Genomic DNA, 20,061 nt, shown 5'->3' on the forward strand with positions numbered 1-20,061 from the left:
TAATCATTCTGAAATATAGTTATCAAAATATAGTTTAAAACAGGTTCACAAACTTCAGGTTCAGAATCTAGAAAAGACTTCTGCCACCCTAGAAGAGGGCAATTTTATATGCAAATATTAAACATCATTATTTTTATCGTCACTTTATTCTCATCTAGCTTTGTTTTTCTGAAGTCATCAACATTGCTTCTCCTGAAGGTTCCTCCCTGTGGATGAATAGAGCATTTATAAATTAAGGCTGCCTAAGACAGCCATGAAATCTTTCTTTTCCTCTCTTGCAGCTAAGGCCATGACCATTAAGGATGGTGATGGTCCAGGGGTAGCTTCCTTCTTGGTAGCTGGGACTTGCTATGGGTATGCTGGAGTAGTAGGATCCCTGCTGGCAGGTATCTAAAAAGGAATTCACTTCCCTGCTTCAAAATCCTAAATCCTGTATTCAGGTGGTGTTAATTGATGCTTAGGCACTGGTTCTTGAATGAATTGTTCTCATAATCTCAGCAAGCTCCACAGGCATTCTCCTTAGTTCGGACAAATGCTGAAATGTATTTCTTGATTGCATCCCCCATATCTCTCCATGTTGCAGTTTCAAAGTGTTCCTGTTAGATTGCTTCTTCTATGGCAGGGCTACTTATTATGTAATGTAGAGTCAGAGAGGTAGAAGTGATATTTAATGATTCCTTGCAATAATATGAAATGGAATGTAACATTTAACATTCTATTCTTTCTCATATTTTTAAACTTGACTTGACACTAGAGGTACTCTTAATATGCTTTCCCTTGTCTCTCTAATCAGAGAACATAGATCTCAAACCTAATTACATGCAGCTAGGTAGTTCCAGGATGTTTACTTATTCATGCTTTTATTGGATGTATCCATTTCCAATAGCTTTTGGGTGTCATTATAGATGTAATAACCCCTAGGTGTTAGTAAAATTGCTGCTTTATGCTTAGGTTAATATTGCTTCTGGATATAATGTATTCCCTGAAATAATCCATAATGATATTGGCCACATAAACTAACATTTGTATATTAAGACCTTAAGGCATTGTCAATTTTAGAAGTTTTTTAAAAAGATATCCTTTTAACCTAAGTGCTTTGTTTAAAATGGTCTGACATTACTTGACGTATAGCATAAGAAGTAAGTCTGTCCAATGCATTAATTATTCACTACACACAGCTAATTGGTGACCAACCAGTAGGCTAGTGAGGCTACCCTGGAGAAGTCGGGAGCACCAGCACATTTAAAATAACTTTATAAATACTTCTAAGTCTCTTGTCTGGAGCTCCATTGGCCAAGTGAATTTTATTTGTCTTTGCCTGTCCTCCCATTTATTTTTTCCCCTGAGTCTGGCTTCTCAAGTTACTAATGATCTAATTGCCAGATCTAACAGCCTTTTCTCAGTCTTCATTCTTCTTGACCTCTCTGCAGGCTCTGACACTACTGATCACCCTCTTCTCCTTTATACTCTTTTCTCTCTGGGTTTTCAAACAGTATCTCTCCTGGTTCTCCTCCTACCTATCTAACTGTTCGTTCTCAGTTTCATTTGCTGAGTCTTCATCTAGCTCATGCCCGCTAACCATAAATGTCCCATATGCTCCTGTCCTGGGCCCTCTTTTCTCTATATATACCATTTTACTTAGTGCATATCAGTTACAATGGATTCAACTACTATCTTTATACTGATGATTCTCAAATTTATCTATCCATTTCTAACTTTTCTGCTGACCTCCAATCTCACATTTCCAATTAGACATCTTGAACTGAATGTCATACAGGTATCTTAAATCCACAATGTTTGAAACAGAGCCCCAAACCTTTCCATCTTCTTAACTTCTATACTACTGTTAAGGTCACCATCATCCTACCAGGTTTACAACATAGGTAACATCATTGACTCCTCACATTCTCTCAACTCTGATATCAAATATATTGCCAAAGTATGTCAATTTTTTCTTCATAGCACCTCATATACCGCCCTGATACAGGCCCAATAGCCTACTGGCTGGTCTGCTAAACGCAAGAATCTCCCTACTCCAATCCATTCTCCACTCAGTTGTCAAAGTGGTTTTCCTAAAGCAAGGATCTGACCATGTCACCATCCTCCCCCATCTAATCTGAAAATCAGATTATGAGCTTATATAGAACAACACTTTACATTTCTTATATCTCAGGGCTTAGCACAATGCCTGGCACACAGCAGATGCTTAAATAATGTTTACTGACTGATTGACTTATCTTCATGCTAATTTCATCCTCTAAATGATGGAAGAACCAATAAGGGGAAACTATTCTGGATCTGATGCTCACTAACAAGGAAAAACTGGGTTCTAAAAACTGGAAATAATAAGAATTCTGGAAGGCAGTAACCACTTCCACTTAGATTTTGTGAAGGACAGGAAATCTAGGCATAGCATGATATGCAACTTAGATTTTTGGAAAGCAGATTTCAAAGGTTTTGGAGGAAGGATAGGTAGAGACCAATAATTCTATAAAAGGGAATTCAGCCCAAGTGGGATAAGAAATGCTTAAGAATGAAATTCTAAAGACATGAAGGGAAATAATTCCAAAGAAAAGGAAAAATTGAATTTCCCCCCTGAAGATAAATGTGGAAACTTATCAATCAACTTAGGTTTTCAAAAGGAAGATAGAAGATAGAAGAGGATTAATATAATAAGATCATAACATGGTCATGTAAAATAGTATCAGGAGTGCTAAAGCTCAAAATGAGCTGACGTTGGCAAGGGAAACTAAGGACAATAAAAAGATATTTTTAAAAAAGTTTTATTGGAAGGAAAAGGAGAAAAAAGCTGGAAGGGTCAGCTAAAACAATGAACAATAATAGAACCTGGATCCAAAAAGATATTAAAAGTCTACAACTGTAGAATGAATCTATTAAGATGGAATTTGACAGAAATAAATGAAAAGTCTTGCACTTGAGTATTAAAAAAATCAACTTCACAAGATAAAATGGGGGAGGCATGATTAGACGGTGGTTATTCTGAAAAATATCTGGTGTTTTAGTGGAATGTAAGCTTACTATTAGTCAGCAGTATGATGTGGCAGCCAAAAAAATGGGATTTCGAGTTGCACTAAAAGAGATATACTTTCTAGGAATACAGAAATGATAGTTCTAATATATTCTGCCTTCTTTAGGCCTCATATGTAATATCATTTTCATTTTGGAACATCATACTTTAGGAAGGACTCTGATTATATGGAAAGTGTCCAGAAAAGTGCAACAAGGATGTCAACATCTTTGAGGGCCGAGTCCATGCCATATAGAGTGGCTAGAAAGAACTGGGAATGTTTAACCTGGAGAAGAGGAGACCCAGGGGTTACATGATAACTGCGTGTAAGCATTTTAAAGAATTCCATGTTAAGGAAAGATTCAACTTGTTTTGTATGGCCCTAGTAAGTGTCTGAGTTTGGATTTGAATTCAGGTCTTCCTAATTCTAGGCCTAACACTCTATTGATTGTGCCACCCATGTCAGGAAAAACTTCCTAACAATTATCATTGCTCCAAAATGGAATGGGGTTGTCTCAAGAGGTGGTGGGATTCTCATGTATAGAGGACTTTAAGCAGAAGCTGTATTACCACTTGTAATATATATTGGTGTGGGTTGAACTATACAGCTGCTGAGGTCCTTTCCAACTCTCATGTCTATGATTGAGTACCATTTTGTTTTATGAAAATATATAAAAGTATGATATTATCAACATTTGTATACATTTTTTTTTTAAGTTTACAAAGCCCTTTCCTATCTGTGTGGCAGGACATGCAAGTATGTCCATTGAAAAGAGGAGAAAAGTGAGACTTAGGCTAAACTGTGAGACCTGAGTCACACAACTAATAAGTATCAGAGGCAGGATATGAACCCAGGTTTCTTAACTCCAAGAATACACCATCCCCATAAAAAATATGTTCTCTATCTCATTTTATATTTGTCTTTGTCATTCTTTTCTCTATATACATTTTCCCTTGGCAATTTCATTCAATCCAAGGAGATCAATTACCATCTCTGTGTAGATGACTCCCAAATATATCTTCTCAATTGACTTCTGTGCTTTATATCCATATTTTCAATTGCCTATAGTCCTAAATATAAAACTCAACAGGTCCAAATTTTATGTCACCTATCTCTGTAAACCTTTTTTTTTATATAATTTTATTTGTTTTCAGTTTTCAACATTCACTTCTATAAGATTTTGAATTCTAAATTTTCTCTCCCTCTGCCTCATCTTCCTCAAGATGGCATATATATACAATGATTTAAACATATTTCCACATTATTTATGTTGTAAAGAATAATTAGACTCTGTAAACCTTTTCTACCTTGAGTTCACAATTTTTGTTCATGTTGTCACTTTTCATTTTTGTAATTCTGAGATTATAGCACAATGCTTTGTACGTAGTAAGAGCTTAGTAAATTCAAGTCAAGTCTACAAGCATTTAATAAAGCAACTATTATATGGCCAGCCAGACACTTTGCTAAGCTCTGGATATACAAAGAAAGGTGGGGGAAACAGTCATAGCTCTCAGGGAGCTCATAGTCTAATGGGGGAGAAAACGTAAAACAACCATGTACAAAGATTTATACAGGATAAATCAATGGATAATCAATAGAGGGAAAGCACTAAACTTAAGGAGGACCAGGAAAGATTTCTTACAGAAGGTGGGACCTTAGCTGAGACTTAAAGAAATCGAAGAAGTCAGGAGATAAGGAGGGAGAACATTCCAGGCATGGGGGACAACCAGTGAAAATGGCTGAAGTTGGGAAATGGAGTGTTGGATATTGAATTGTCAAACTGAATCTTTGACTTCTTTTGCTCCCTCTCCTCTCATATTAAACAAATTATAAGGTTGTATTGATTCAGTCTCCATGATATCTCTCAAACTCATCCCCTTTTTTCTATTTTCACATTTATTACACTTGAGTCAGCCCTTTGTGTTTGTTTCATACCTCTACTAGACTGATTGGAACTGCTCCTCAAGGACAGAAACTGTATCTGATCTAACCTTTGATTGTATCTTGAACCTCTCCACATCTGGTATGCTATTCTACACAAAGTAGGTGCTTAACAAAAGTCTGCTTTTGTGTCATATTATAAAATCTTCATCTAATGGCCTTAATGGAAAAATGTTGCCAAAACCTTTCTGTACCCTGTTGAATTTTCACAACCCTAGGTGTAAATTACATACCACTGGGTTTGTCCAAAGGTTTCATGAATTAAATTAAATTAAGTTAAATTAAATTAAAAATTTGTTCTGGTTTTAAGACTTGGAATTTCCTTTGCCTTAATTCCCTTCTTTGTAAAGCAGTATATATAGCATTTCAGTAAAAAAAATTGAACTGTGAGATTTTTAAACATATTTAATAAAATATTTGGAGGTTATTTCATTCAACTTTGGGGAAAAAAAGCTTTCTGAATCCTAGTTCTTCAAAGTACTGCAAATATTTTACCTATTTTGTTATGTCTCCCAAAGAAAGACATTATTTTAATTGCCACTTGGTCTGTCTAAGAAGTTTTCTCATTCACCAAATCTCCCATTACAAAATTGAACTATGTAACCCAAGAAGTACAGATTATCTGACATCCTAACCCAAATCAGTTTCTTTGTGGGGTGAATTGCATTTACCATGCAATAATTATTAGACTGTAAGTTTCTTGAGGTCAGGGACTATGTTGTTTTCTATTTTTGTAGTTCTAACACTATTTGGTGTAATGCCTTATATACAATATTTAATTTATCTTTGTTGAATTGAATTGAACAGACCATATTTAATAAAACCAAAGTAGTCTTACCTGCTGTTTTCGCCTCTTGAAAGAAGGAGTATGAGAAGGGGAAGAACCAGTACTGAGAGCTTCTTCAATATCTAAATTTAGCTGATCTAATTTCTTCATGACACAGGCCATAGAGTCTGACCACTCTGAGCCCTTGGGTTGTGTCTAGAAGCAAGGAAAATCAGAGAGAATACATGAAATCTAAAAATATTAACTATTATAAAGTTGAAGTTTGTTTCAAATGCATTTCTGGAGGAGGGAGAAAGAACACTATTGAATAAAAAAAACCCAAGATCTTCATTTCTTCAACTAACACTTCTCTATTTTTTTTTAAACTAAGAAATTGGTTGATTATCTTGGGTCAAAATATGAACTTATGATTTATTCCTAGTTCCAGAATATCTGTGGATGCATTATTATAACAATATTGATTTTCCACAAAAAGCAATGGCTAAGATGAATATTGTATGAGGCCTGGTTTCAAAATTGTCCCTCTTCTCTGTCTATATTTGCCAAAAGCCATCTTCTCATCCTAATAAAGATACAGTTTGGCTTCACTCTATGCTTTCTTACTTCATGGGCATGTAACCCCTATGAAAGTCAGCATAAATTCTGCCAAAGCAAGAAATACAGGATCCAGGTCCCACATCTTATGAAGCTATTTATATTATCATCTCTTCCTTAAAAATATGTATAAGTTTTAGTCAGCTAAATTCTCCTTCACTAAACATATGTTATACACTCCAGAGCATTCCAAAGTTTCATGTGAGAGTTATTTCCGTGAATGGTTTTGGTTGTGTCTTACAACTTCAAAATCATGACATCTGAGAAAGCTAAATATATCATTTTACATAACGAATAGTTGACATTTCAAAGTGTCCATGGCTTTTACATGCACAAGACCTTAATTTGCATTTGCAAAGTGGACAAGTATGTATTCAGTTGTCAGATGTGTGTACACACAAATAGGCCTCAGCTATACCAATTCTGGTAGCCCAGAAAATATGACCTTAAATATATTAATATAAATCACCACATAAAACAAAATGAAGAAAAGAAAGACATAGCTAGAAAAGCAAAGATGCTCTCTTCCAACTCTCTGAGTTGACAGTATTTTGGATAGTTTTTGAAAGCATCTCTTCACATTTATTTTGGGTGGTATTTCACATGGCATTTTTAATTCTGGGGAACAAATGGTAAACACTGTACTTATTCTTAGGGTTAGTATTTAGAAATCGAATATTACCAGTGAATAATGTGCACATGATGGGTTTGGGAGGGGTTAATTAATCTTTCATTATTTACTGACTGTCTACTACTATGTGTCTCATAATAAGCAAGGCACTATAGAGGATCCAAAGTGAGACATAAAATAAAGTTTCTGCCTGCAGTATTGTTCCATATTCTCTTTAGGGAGAGGAACCTGAAAGGAGGTAGAGACTATGAAATCAGAGACATGATTCTTTCCAAAGTTTCTTTCCCTTCAGGATTTTCTCTCTGAAGAGAATTTGGGGCAATGTGTTTTCTTCCTTGAATCTGGAAGCCAAAATATCAACATCTCTCCTCTTTTAACTTTGCCCCTTAAGCAGACTTGCACTATTGAGTAATTAATCTCTACCAGTAAGGAAAGTCTTATGCAAATTGGTTTTGAACATCTGGTTATAACATCACCACCACCACCATCAATATAACTATAATAATGATAATCATAGCTGGTTTTACACAGCACTTAAAGATTTTCAAAGTACTTTACATACATTCTCTCATTTGAACCTCACAGAAGTTCTGTAATATTGGTACTATGGCTGTCATTATTTCCATTCTTATGGATGAGGAAAGTGACACCTTAAGAGAAGTGAAGTGATTTGCCTATAGTCACACATAAGTGCCAGGGATGGGATATGAATCCAGATTCTCCTGATTCCAGATCCACAATCATCTCTACTAGATCACATTATCTCTAAGAAGTTTGTGATCTGTTTGGGGAGATAAATTTAGCAAGTGAAATATTAAGGTCACAAGTAAGTGATCAATTGCAGTATAATTATTCTAAGACATTAAGAGATAGGTTTGGGGGCAAGCCAAGATGACAGACTAAAAGCAGGACCTGAATGAGCTCTCCCCCCAAATCCCTCCAAATACTTATAAAAAATTACTCTGAAAAAATTCTAGAGCAGCAGAACCCGCAAAATGACAGAGCAAAACAAATTTCCAGCCCAAGACCACCTGGAAGGTCAACAGGAAAGGTCTGTTGCACCAGTCTGAGAGAGGAGTACATTCCAGCATGGGCTGCACTAGCACAGATGGGATCCTAGCAAACCTCAGGCCTACCAGGCCTCAGGGGACTGAATCACTGGCAGCTGTGGTGGTTTCTAGACTTCTCAACCCACAAATGCCAAAGACAACTTAAAAGGTCAGTAGGAAAGGTCTGTTGGCGCTGGGTGAGATAACAGCATGGTTCAGCCCCAGCTCCAGGCAGTGGCAGCAACTGTTTCCAGAGCTCTTGGCCTTCAGATGGTGAGGGGGGCGGGGGGCAGGCAGAAATCTAGCAGCTGATCAGAGGGGATTGCAGGGATCTTTTTGCTGGCACTGAGCAGCATTTTCTTGCTTTGCCTGTGCCTGGATCTGTGTTCCTTGTCTTGGGTGGCAGTCCTGGGGTGAGGAGAGCTGGTGTGGCAGAGTTTGTGGCAGCAGTGGAAAGGGAATCCTCCTCACAGTTCCAAGGCAGTAAAAAGTGCTTGTGGTCACTCATAGACCAGAGCACAAACCAGAGGAGTAAACACCTTTCCTTTGATCATACCACCTTGGAAGAACTGAAAATTTACAGGTCCCTAGAAGTATCTTTGAAAACAACTGCACAAAACCCCTGAAGCTTCAGATAGTACACCCTTCACACCAGAAACAGAGTCCTACCTTAACAAAGAGTTAAAAGTCAAGTGATTAGCTAGGAAAATGAGTAAAAAGCAGGAAAAATAATCAGACTATAGAATCTTATTTTGGCAACAAGGAAGATCAAAATATACAATCAGAAGAAGACAGCAAAGTCAAAGCCCCTATATCCAAAGTCTCCAAGAAAAATATGAATTTGTCACAGGCCATGGAAGAGCTCAAAAAAGATTTTGAAAATCGAGGAAAAGAAGTAGAGGAAAAATTGGGAAGAGAAATAAGAATGATGGAAGAAAATTATGAAAAACAAGTCAGCAGCTTGCTAAGGAGATCCAAAAACTCATTGAAGAATATAATTTCTTAAAAATAAGAATGGAGCAAATGGAAACTAATGATTGTATAAGAAATCATAATACAAAATCAAAAGAATGAAAAAAAGGAAGACGTGAAATATCTCACTGGACAAACAACTGGCCTAGAAATAGATCCAGGAGAGATAATTCAAAAATTATTGGACTATTTGAAAGCCATAATAAAACAAGAGTCTAGACATCATCTTTCAAGAAATTATCAAGGCGCCCCTGTCTGAGGCCAGATTTTGAACTCAGGTCCTCCTGACTCCAGAGCCAGTGCTCACTCATTGTGCCACCTAGCCATCCCAAATTCAAACATTCTTTTTTTTTTTAAGCAATTGGGGTTAAGTAACTTGCTCAAGGTTACACGGCCAGGTGTTTCTGGGTGGGTGCTAAGTGTCTGAGCCCGGGATTCGATCTCCAGGTCTTCTCAACACTGGAGCCGGTGCTCTTACTTGCTGTAAGAGCTTACTTGCTCTTACCTGGCCGCCCCAAATTCAAACATTCTTGATGAAAAGACCAGAGCTAAATAAAAAATTTGGCTTTCAAATACAAGACTCAAGAGAAGCATGGAAAGGTAAACAAGAAAGAGAAATCATAAAGGACTTATTAAAGTTGAACTGTTTACATTCCTACAAGGAAAGATAACTTATGAGACCTTTCTCAGTATTAGGATCACTAGAGGGGATACATACCACATACACACATATGTGTATGCATATGTGTGTGTGTGTATATAGACAGAGAGTACAAGGTAAGTTGAATATGAAGGAGTGATATACAAAAAATAAAATAAGGAGTGAGAAAGGAATGTACTGGGAGAAGGAGAAAGAGAGGTAGAATGGTGTAAGTATCTCACATAAAAGAGGCAAGAAAAAGTTTTTACAGTGGAGGGGAAGAAGGTGGAGGTGAGAGGGAATGAATGAATTTTACTCTCATAGAATTTGGCTTAAGAAAGGAATAACATACACACTCAATTGGATATGGAAACCTATCTTACCTTACAGGGAAGTAGGAGGGAAGAGGATAAGAGAGGAGAGGACAGAAGGAAAGGCAAATGGGGGGAGGGGGTAATCAGAAGCAGACACTTTTGAAGAAGGACAGGGTCAAAGGCGAGAATAGAATAAATGGAGGGTGGGATAGGATGGAGGAAAATATAGTTAGTCTTTCACAACATGACCATTATGGAAATGTTTTGCTTGACTACATATGTATAAACTATATTGAATTGCCTGCCTTTTCAATGAGGGTGGGTGGGGAGGGAGAAAGGGAGAGAATGCTGAACTCAAAGTTTTAAAAATGAATGTTAAAAAATGTTTTTACATTCAACTGGGAAATAAGATACACAGTCAATGGGGTATAGAAATCTATCTTGCCCTACAGGAAAATAGAAGGGAAGGGGATAACAGAAAGGAAGAGGGGTGATAGAAGGGAGGGAAGATTGGGGGAAGGGGTAATCAGAATGCATACCATCTTGGAGTGGGAGAGGGGAGAGATAGGGAGACAATTTGGAACTCAAAATCTTGGGGATCTTATAGTGGGAATTAAATTCAATACAACACAATCTCTTATATCACAAGTCTTGCAATGTTAAGAAATTTATGCAAGAGATAAAGATGAACATGATCTAGAGAACGCACCTGATTTGAACCACATTAAAAACCCATAAGATATAATAAAGGTTAGTCTTAGAAAAAGGGATTATTCATCAAAAAATGTTTAATATGCAATGTGATATGTAGCTTCAGGATGAATAAAGAGTAGGTGTCTCAATGACAAATCATGTAAAACAAGTGATTGTAGCCAAAAAAAGACATACTGCACATTTAAAATTTTTTTTAAGATGTAAAAATGTATAAAAAGTTTATTGTATACATCATCTCATGAAATATTTCTGCTTTGAACTAATTTTCTCTTCTGGTTATTAAAGGTAAATGCATCAATGGGGGCTTGTGAACAATGGTTTTAATGGATGCAGGCCCAGAGAATACTATAAACCCGAGATATCTTAATCTTGGGAACCTATTCTGTGAGTTTGGGAGAGTACCCTCATAATAAGGAATTACATTCATACTACTTTCTTTACAAGATTATTTTGAGCATCAAGTGATATGATGTACATAAAGATTTTATAAATCATAAAGTACCACATATTTGTGCATTATACAATATTATACAATTATACAAACCTCCTTGCTCTGCTCTACCTCTTCCCTTTAACAAGAATAGGAAAGCTGAGAGGAAAAAAGGAAGAGAGACCTAGCTTGTTGGCCTTTGCCTCAGGACAGGCCCAACTAAAAAGCTTTGTCGAGTTTTTTTTGACAATTATGCAAAATGATGGAAAAAGTGAAGGGAGTTTGAATTGATAGCAAATGGCAATGCAGGTGAAATGATGCAGGATGGAACCCAATTAAAGAAATTTTCATTTCACTATGTAGCCCAATCAGTAAGCAAAGCTTAGATGCAGGTGGGGGGGCGGGGAGGAGGGAGGATTGTGATGGAATTCAAGTTCCCTGCCAATACTGGAGCAGCAAATGAGGAAAACAACTGGGGAACATCTCAGGATAGGATCCAGCTGAGAATTTCAGGCCATACAAGTACTTTTCTTCCTGTGGTGAGGGGTTATGGCATAGGGGTGGTATACTTCCTTTTAGGTGATCACCTGGACTGTGTTTCTTTGAACTACCTGTTTTTTGGTTTGCTTGTACAAAAAATGGGAGAGTTGAATATGAGCTCCTGTTGTCTTTGAGGTCTTGGGTTTGGTTTGCCTAGAGTAAAAAGATTTGGGACTGTGTGGTATTGGAGGAGTTATCAGTGCCCAGTTCTTGTAGTGGTTAGTAGGATCACAGAATTATAAATTTAGAGTTCAAAGTGACTTTAGAGGTGATTCAGTTCAATCTCCTCATTTTCAGATGAGGAAACTAAGGCCGAGACAGGGGAAATAAATGTCTTGCCCACAGTCACACATGCAAGTAGTGGTAGAACTGGGATTTAAAACCAGATTTTTTGGACTCAAAATCCAATGCTCTTTCCACTACATCGAGTACTGTGTTGTCTTCCCCTTTTTTTCTTTATGATTAAAGAACTATGCACAGGTATGCCTAACTTGTGTGGTGAAGTTCCATTAAAATGAAGCAGAGAAGACAAAGGGATGGATTTTTTTTCTGACATGTGAGTCCTGAGCCAGAATCTTTATAGACACTTAAACCCCTAGACTAGCAAAATCAACACTATCAGTCACAAAAAGGGTGAATCAAAGGGAGAGAGGTAGTCAGCTTTATGATAGGCATAGAGAGCTGGGTGTGACTCCAGTGTCCTCTGGTTCTGGGTTAAGCACATAACCACTGGAATGAACATGGGATTGATAACTTCTTGACTCATTACTGACTAAGTTTAGATAGTTGGTCAGTAGTGCCTCCTGGTGATTATAATATCTGTGCTATCATTAACTTTTAACTATTGGAAGAATAACATCCAGTTCAAATATACAGAAATTATATTCGGAAAGTTTTACCCTCCTTATTCCACTTGACTGATTACTAATCTTGTTTGTATCCTCATTATCCTTTCATTCTTATTTTAAACTTTAGTAAGAAAGATGTTTCACACTTTCAACCCCAATTAAGGTAACTAACAAGATTCTCTAAGTCCTGATAGCTTTATTAGATGAGAACTAAACATTTAGATTAGGTATGAACAACTAGACACCTCTATTGAATCAATTATTAACAATCAAATGTGTAAATAGGTGTGAGGAGTAAAGTACTTTGAGCCATTAGCTGAAATGGATGAAGAAACTGTTTTTTAGGAAGGACCCCAGCTACATTCCACTTCTCTTTCACCTAGACTCTATCTTCTCTCTGGCCGACTTTGGTTACCCTTCCACCGTGAGTACTCTTCTCTCTTAATTTTCAACACTCCTACCTGTAGCTCCTCCCCCCCCCCCCATTAGAATGTAAGCTCTTTGAAAGCAGAGAATGTTAAATTCTTGTATTTACATCCCTAGTACTTATTATAGTCTCTGACAGTGCATAATAAAGTGTTTCTCTCTCTCTCCCTGTCAGACAGGCATTCCTGTAAGGACATGCTAACTGCTTTGGGAGTCCAGCTTCTGGATCACTTTTCAAAAAGCAGTTTCTCCTATGGCAGAGAGTAGCAAGGTGAGGGTTGGGGGAAACCCAGAAAGAGGGTCACATCCCCCTCCCCCATTGACCTGGTAGTTTTTCAAGACTCATTAGACTGTGAACTCCTGAGAGCAAAACTTTTACTTTCCTTTGTATCTCCATAGCTTAGCACATATAGTAGGAGTTCCTTAAAGTGCTTTGGGATCAATGTTTATAGCTATCCCTCTGATTTCTGTGCTATGAGTGTCCAGTGGTGGGAGTAGTAAGATCTCTTACCAGTGGCATGCTACAGGTTTATACATGAGCCATGGCTGAAAATTTCTTGGTTTAATTAGACCAAAGTTAATTCTGGAAGGTTCTTACAGATTCATAGACTTAGTTTTTTTGGTTCCTGTCCCTACCCAGCATTTCCCCAGGAAAAAAAAAATCAGAATTTGGCTTGTATGTTGATCTCTACAAAAAAGGTAAAGGGCCCTAAGTTTTCATGCAAGTACTTTGGGCTAACAAGAAATTGAATGTAGAACAAACTTTACTTAACCTGAAAAAAAGATTTAAAAAAAAGTTGCCTAGGCCTATAAACAATAAAGAGAGCTCTTTTTTCTCTTCTCAGTTAACTTCTTGCCTTTCCCCAAGGCCTATATAGTCCTTCAGATTATAGTATTACCCTAGGATTAGAACTGCTCCCTTGTATAAAAGGAAAATTGATTCTTCCCCACCTGCTATACCCCAGATGTTCAGAATTCATATAACTCATCATGCCAATGAAGGGCAAAGTCTAATTAGATTTCCTCACATCTCTCCCTTATGTTCTTTGGCTCTATCTCCTGACTGGTCCAGAAACTCTTCCACTAGTCTATCACTGCCATTCCATTGTTACTAGTCCTATCTTGCAGCAGCTGGCTAGGCCTAAGAAATCCTCTTAGCTCACCTTTCTTTGCCTGCTGCCACCTCTTAGGCTGCATGGTTTCCTTCTCTCTTGAGGATCACATGGCTCCATATATACCTAGTTCCCTGGTGCAAATAGTTTTCTGGAGGGGCCATGTGGTGTCCTATAGAAGCTAAATGGATCTGCACACTTCCCTTGGGGGAACTGAGTGCCAAGTTTCTGTATAGCTCCTCTCTTTTCCTAGTCTATTTTGGCTCTGTCTCTGTCTGTTCATATTCTCCCTTTTATTGGTTCAGTTCAAGATTATAGTCCAGATGTCTGGACTGCATCAATGTTCATCCTTAATGCAATGTTAAAGGGGCAAGATGATGATAATACTCACAATCCAAAATACCATTTATATAGTGTTTTAAGGCTTATAAAATACTCTACATATATCATCTCACTTGATCCTCTTAACTCTGAGGTAGGTGCTCTTATGACAGATGAAGAAATTGAGGTCTTATGACAGATGAAGAAATTGAGGCTGAGAGGTTAAGTTACTTAATTAGGGTCACATAGCTAATAAGTATATGAGACAGGATTTGAACCTGACTCCAATTTCAGTACTTCATCCACTGAGACACCTAGTTGCCAGAGAAGAACCCAGAATCAGGGTAATTCACACTTTGTCAAGGAATTTTATCAACATATTTAAGAGACTCAGAGGAATTTAGGAGGGCCTTATCAGGCTTCTCCTGTGTATACCTCCCTACAAATATAAGAAATGAGATTTAAAAAAAAATTATAAGGGTTACATCATAAGCCAAGAATGTCTTAAACTGAATGTAAGGCATTATAATTTTATAAATATTTCATTTTTCTACTATTATTCAGTAAGTTAACCAATAAAAAAGCCAATAACTGGTATTATTGCCTCCACATAATAAAAGAGAAAAGAGAGGACCAGAGATATTAGATGACTCATCCATAGTACTCAGCTAGCATTCTGAAGTAGATTCAAATTCAGATGTTCCCAACTCTAAGTCTAGCACTCTACTTACCACCAAGAAACCACAAGATTACCTCCAGTCCCACTGATTTGTGAGATTTCATATGCAATTTATACACAAAGCTGTAAGAAGGTAAAATTTGAAAATACCCCTAATTATCTTTATTACTTGAAAAGCTTTTCTAATCTAATGTTTTTGAAACTGCATTCAATAGCTGATGAAGAAAATTGATAAAGAAAATGAGCTTTTGTATTATTATGACAGACAGCTTAATGGGTCATCTTAATAAACCAACCTTAACTAATTGCAGATTTGGCCCCATATCCTCATTTGACAATGTTTATAGATTTTTAGAAGCACTATGTTAAATTAACATTAGATTATAAGGTTTTGATATTAAAACTCAACAAAAGGAGATTTTTGTGCATTGGGATTTGTTCCAGGGAGGTAAAAGGAATTTCAATCATTAATTGAAGAAAAATAATTAATTATTAAATTTCAAATCACAGAATGTTTTAAGTATTTGTCAATAATTTTTTTTTAAGTTCAGGAAACAGATGATGAGTTGGGAAAATCTGTCAATTGACTGGAATAGTTAAAAAATATATATAAACTGGCTTACTTACATTGAATGGGCAACATCAATGGTGCATCTACTGAGAAAAAAATCTAAAAAAAGTCTGTAGTTAGGGTGTTTTTCCCCCATGAGTATGCAAACTTCATCTTTGGACATTAAACACTGTAGCTTGTTTGAATTGAACTAATTTAAATATGTGAAATATACATGTAGCTGTTCTTTTATCTGATAAAGCCCAAGTAAATACATTCCAGGCCTTCAATATGATTATTTGTGCCTTGGGGATAAAAGGAATTTTGCACACTGGTTTACAGCTTCTTATTTTTCAACAATAATCGTATTCAGTACAGTCAAAGGCACATTTGTTTCAATGATGTGCCTGGGAGTGCATTGCAGTAGGGGAGATGGCTGCCAGACATCTATACTTAAATCTGTTGGAATGCTGCAGAAAGCAGTAAGTGCTTAGAGAACACCCAGAGGTCAGAGTTACCACTGCAGCCAGATCACATCATGCTCTGCAATTAGAAAGCTTGGTGATTTTTTTGAGTCATAAATACTTTGGGGTTATGGGAAACCTACCCTTGGTTTGACATCTTATTTTTTTTCCAAAAATGAATTCAATACATGCTATTATTTTCAAGGAGGAATACTGTAATACTTTAGGTTTAAAGAAAGCTAGGTGGTGCAGTAGATAGAATGCTGGGCCTTGAAGTCAAGAAGACCTCTTCCTGAATTCAAATCTGACCTCAGATACTTACTAGCTGTGTGACCCTGGGCAAGTCACTTAGCCCTGTTTGCCTAGTTTCTCATCTGTAAAAATGAGCTGGAGAAGGAAATGGCAAACCATTCTAGTATCTTTGCCAAAAAAACAAAACAAAACTCCAAATGGGGTCACAGAGTTGGTAGCAACTGAAAAGAATCAACAAGAAATGTGCCAGGCACTGTACAAAGCAATGGAAATATAAATACAAGCAAGACAATATCCCCAAAGAACTTACCTTCTGATATAAAGATAATATACATATAAAGGTATTTTTTTAATTTTTCAAATGCTTTATTAACTTCTGATTTACATCATTCATTTCTGCCAGATTTTGAATTACAAATTTTCTCCCCGTTTTTCCCCTACCCACCACCCCAAAATAGCAGTCCCACAGGATATCCCCTCCTCCAATCTGCTCTCTCCCATATTTTCTCCCATACCCCTTTCGACTTTTCCAGTGGATCTCTATGCCCCAGTGCCTGTATATCTTATTTCCCAATTACATGAAAATAGTATATATTTGAGTATTTGATTTTAAAATGTTGAATTCCAGATTCATTCCCTTCTTCCCTTGTCATCTACCCTTGCTGGGAAGATAAGCAGTTCAGTATAGGATGTACATGTGTGGCTAATGCAAAACAATAACATAGTAGATATATTGTAAAAGACTGACTATATTTCCCTCCCTCCTATCCCACCTCCCACTTGTTCTTTCTCTACTTTGATCCCATCCCTTTTCAAAAGTGGGTGCTTCCAACTTCCCTCCCCCCCAGCCTGCCCTCCCTTCTATCATCTCCCCCTCTCATCCCCTTCCCCCCCTACTCTCCTGGAGGGTGAGATACCCTATTTAGTGTGTCTTTCATTCCCTCCTCAAGCCAAATTCAATGGGAATAAGGTTGACCCATTCCCTTTTGCCTTCCTATTCTTCTCCTCCATTGTAACCATTTTCTCTTGCCTCTTCTATATGATAGTTTACCCCATTCTGTCTCTCCCCATCTCCTCTCATTATATTCCTCTATCACCTCTTAATTTCACCTTTTAAGTATCATCCCTTACTGTTAAATTAGTCCTGTGCCCTCTATCTATGTATCCTGTAAACATATATACACACATTCATATGTATGTATATGTATATTCATATATGAATTCATATGCCCATATACCCTCATATATAGACATATATATTTCTATTCCCTTCAACTACTGAGAAAAGTTTCATAAGTTATAATTATTGTTTTTCCATGTAGGAATGTTAATAGTTCAACTTTGATAAGTTCCTTATGATTTCTTTTCCCTGTTTACCTTCTCATGCTTCTCTTGCTTCTTGTATCTGAATGTCAAATTCTCTATTCAACTCTGGTTTTTTCAGCAAGAATGCTTGAAAGTCCTCTATTCCACTGAATGACCAAATTTTCCCCTGAAACCTGATACTCAGTTTTGCTGCGTAGGTGACTCTTGGTTTTAATCCCAGCTCCTTTGACCGGAATATCATTTTCCAAACCCTTCAATCCCTCAGTGTAGAAGCTGCCAGATCCTGGGTTATCCCGATTGTTTTTCCACAATATTCAAATTGTTTCTTCCTGGCTGCTTGTAATATTCTCTCCTTAATCTGGGAATTCCGGAACCTGGCTATAATATTCCTAGGAGCTTTCTTTTTGGGATTTTTTCAGGAGGTGATTGGTGGATTCTTTCAACCTCTATTTTGCCCTCTGGTTCTAAAACATCAGGGCAGTTTTCTTTGAGAACTTCCTGGAGGATGATTTCTAGCTTCTTACTTTGATCATAGTTTTCAGGTAGTCCAATAATTTTTAAATTATCTCTCCTGGATCTATTTTGCAGGTAAGTGGTTTTTCCCATGAGATATTTCATATTGCCTTCTATTCTTTCATTTGTTTGGATCTGTTTAACAGCATCTTGATTTCTTATAATGTCATTAGCTTCCATTTGCTCCAATCTAATTCTGAAGCAATGATTCTCCTCAGTGAGCTTTTGAGATTCTTTTTCCATCTGGCAAATTTGGCTTTTTAAAGCATTCTTCTCCTCATTGTGTTTTTGAGCCTCTTTTGCCATTTGAGTTAGTCTATTTTTTAAGTTGTAATTTTCCTCAGTCAGGCTGTTGACTCTCATTTCATAATTTTCTTGCATTGTTCTCATTTCTTTTCCCAATTTTTCCTCCACTTCTCTTATCTTCTTCTTAAGGTCCTCTATGGCCTGTAACCAGATTGAATTTTCCTTTGAAGCTTTTGGTGCAGGAATTCTGACTTCACTGTCTTCCTCCTATTCCATGCTTTGCTCCTTTTTTGTCCCCAAAATAGGAGTCTAATGTTGGAATCTTCTGTCTGCTTTGTTTCCTTTGCCTGGTCATGTCGCCCCTCAGTCACTTGACCCCTGGGCTTTTTGCCACAGTAGGACTCTGCCACCAGACAGGGGATCTTTTATCCCAAATGCTGGGGTTTTCTCAGCTGCTGGAGGTATTAGATGGGTGCCCTCTCTGAGGTCTCCACATGCTCTGGCAAGCTGGACACACACCCCAGGACCTCCACCCTAGACTCCAATCCAGATCCAAGCAGGTTAAAGCAAGAGCGATTACCCCTCAGACTGGTGCTTGGTCCCCCTACATTCTGCAGGCCAGGAGCTGAAGCTGCCACATGGTGCTGGTTGGCTGTGCCAGCGTCTTAGTGGCTTCTTGCCCCAGAGGCAAAAGCCACGCACTCCTACTTACCGGGTCCCAAAGTCCAGACTGCACTGACCTCTCACTTTGTCCTTCACATCTATGTGTTGATAAATCTAGAAACAGCCACAGCTGCTGCTGATCTGCAGTCTCTCTGGCCAAGGGCTGTGCTCGGCTCCCAGAGCACTGTGCTCGGCTCCCAGAGCACCGTGCTGGACGATTCCAGCCAGGCTGTCCTCAGCGGGAGGTTAATTTCTCTGTGTCATTTTGTGGGTTCTGCAGCTCCAAAGTTTGTTAAGAGTCCCCTTTTTACATGGATTGGGGAAGGTGGAAGCTGGAGCAGTGGGGAGGTCCTGCTTCTCCATATGAAGGTATTGAAAAGGAGGGAAGAAGGCTACCTGAGGCAGGTGAGGAAAAAGGTGGAGTCTAGAGAAAGTCAAGAGGGAAGTGAAGTATGACTGGAGTCCTTCCTAAAACAAAGGTCCCAGGGAAGGAGTCACCAATGAGGAAGGGGTCCTAGGGAGGTTTCCTTAGGGTGGCAATGAAGCAGGTCAGGAGAAAGTAAACTTTCAAGAGAGTTTTGTGTTTATGTTTACTTTTTCCATTTGTGCAGACCTTACAAGGTTATGTACTAAATTTGAGATCATTACCTAAAATGGTATCCCTTGAAAGCCAATTGCCTTACCATATTCCTGGTGTAGGGAAATTATTTAAGAAATATTTAAGGGATTATTTAGTGTTTACTATTTACTTACTAAAAGTGTTACTGTGTATTTACAATAATTATCACTTTCTCTACTCCACAATGATGGAGGTCTATGGGTGTAGAATACTGCATGCAACACCAATATTTTTGATGTATTGATCAGTTTTGTTGATTTTTTCTTATTCTTTTTAAAAAAATATATATATATATGTTATATGAATGACTCTCAGAGAGGGAGGAAGGCAGGAAAATCTAGGCAATACAAAAAATTTTAAAATCAATATTTTATTTAAATATCAAAACATTTTTAAAAGAG

The 20,061-nt window shown here is 37.5% G+C and overlaps 1 protein-coding gene and 1 pseudogene across 4 annotated transcripts in view; one reads left to right on the forward strand and one right to left on the reverse strand.

The window, feature by feature from the left end:
- The window catches only part of LOC138155417 (biogenesis of lysosome-related organelles complex 1 subunit 2 pseudogene), a 964,561-nt pseudogene that overhangs the window by 942,891 nt on the left and 1,609 nt on the right, over window positions 1–20,061 (forward strand).
- Window positions 1–20,061, reverse strand: part of STARD13 (StAR related lipid transfer domain containing 13) — a 750,493-nt gene that overhangs the window by 502,822 nt on the left and 227,610 nt on the right. For all 4 annotated transcript variants that reach the window (XM_069080650.1, XM_069080653.1, XM_069080652.1 and 1 more), the window contains one exon: window positions 5,809–5,952. In XM_069080650.1, coding sequence (XP_068936751.1) covers window positions 5,809–5,952 — 144 coding nt within the window. The remainder of the gene's footprint in view (window positions 1–5,808; window positions 5,953–20,061) is intronic.

Source organism: Petaurus breviceps, unplaced genomic scaffold (genome assembly GCF_028583685.1).
Source record: "Petaurus breviceps papuanus isolate PSGF00001 unplaced genomic scaffold, PetGlider_PUasm1.0 91133, whole genome shotgun sequence".
NCBI lineage: Eukaryota > Metazoa > Chordata > Mammalia > Diprotodontia > Petauridae > Petaurus > Petaurus breviceps.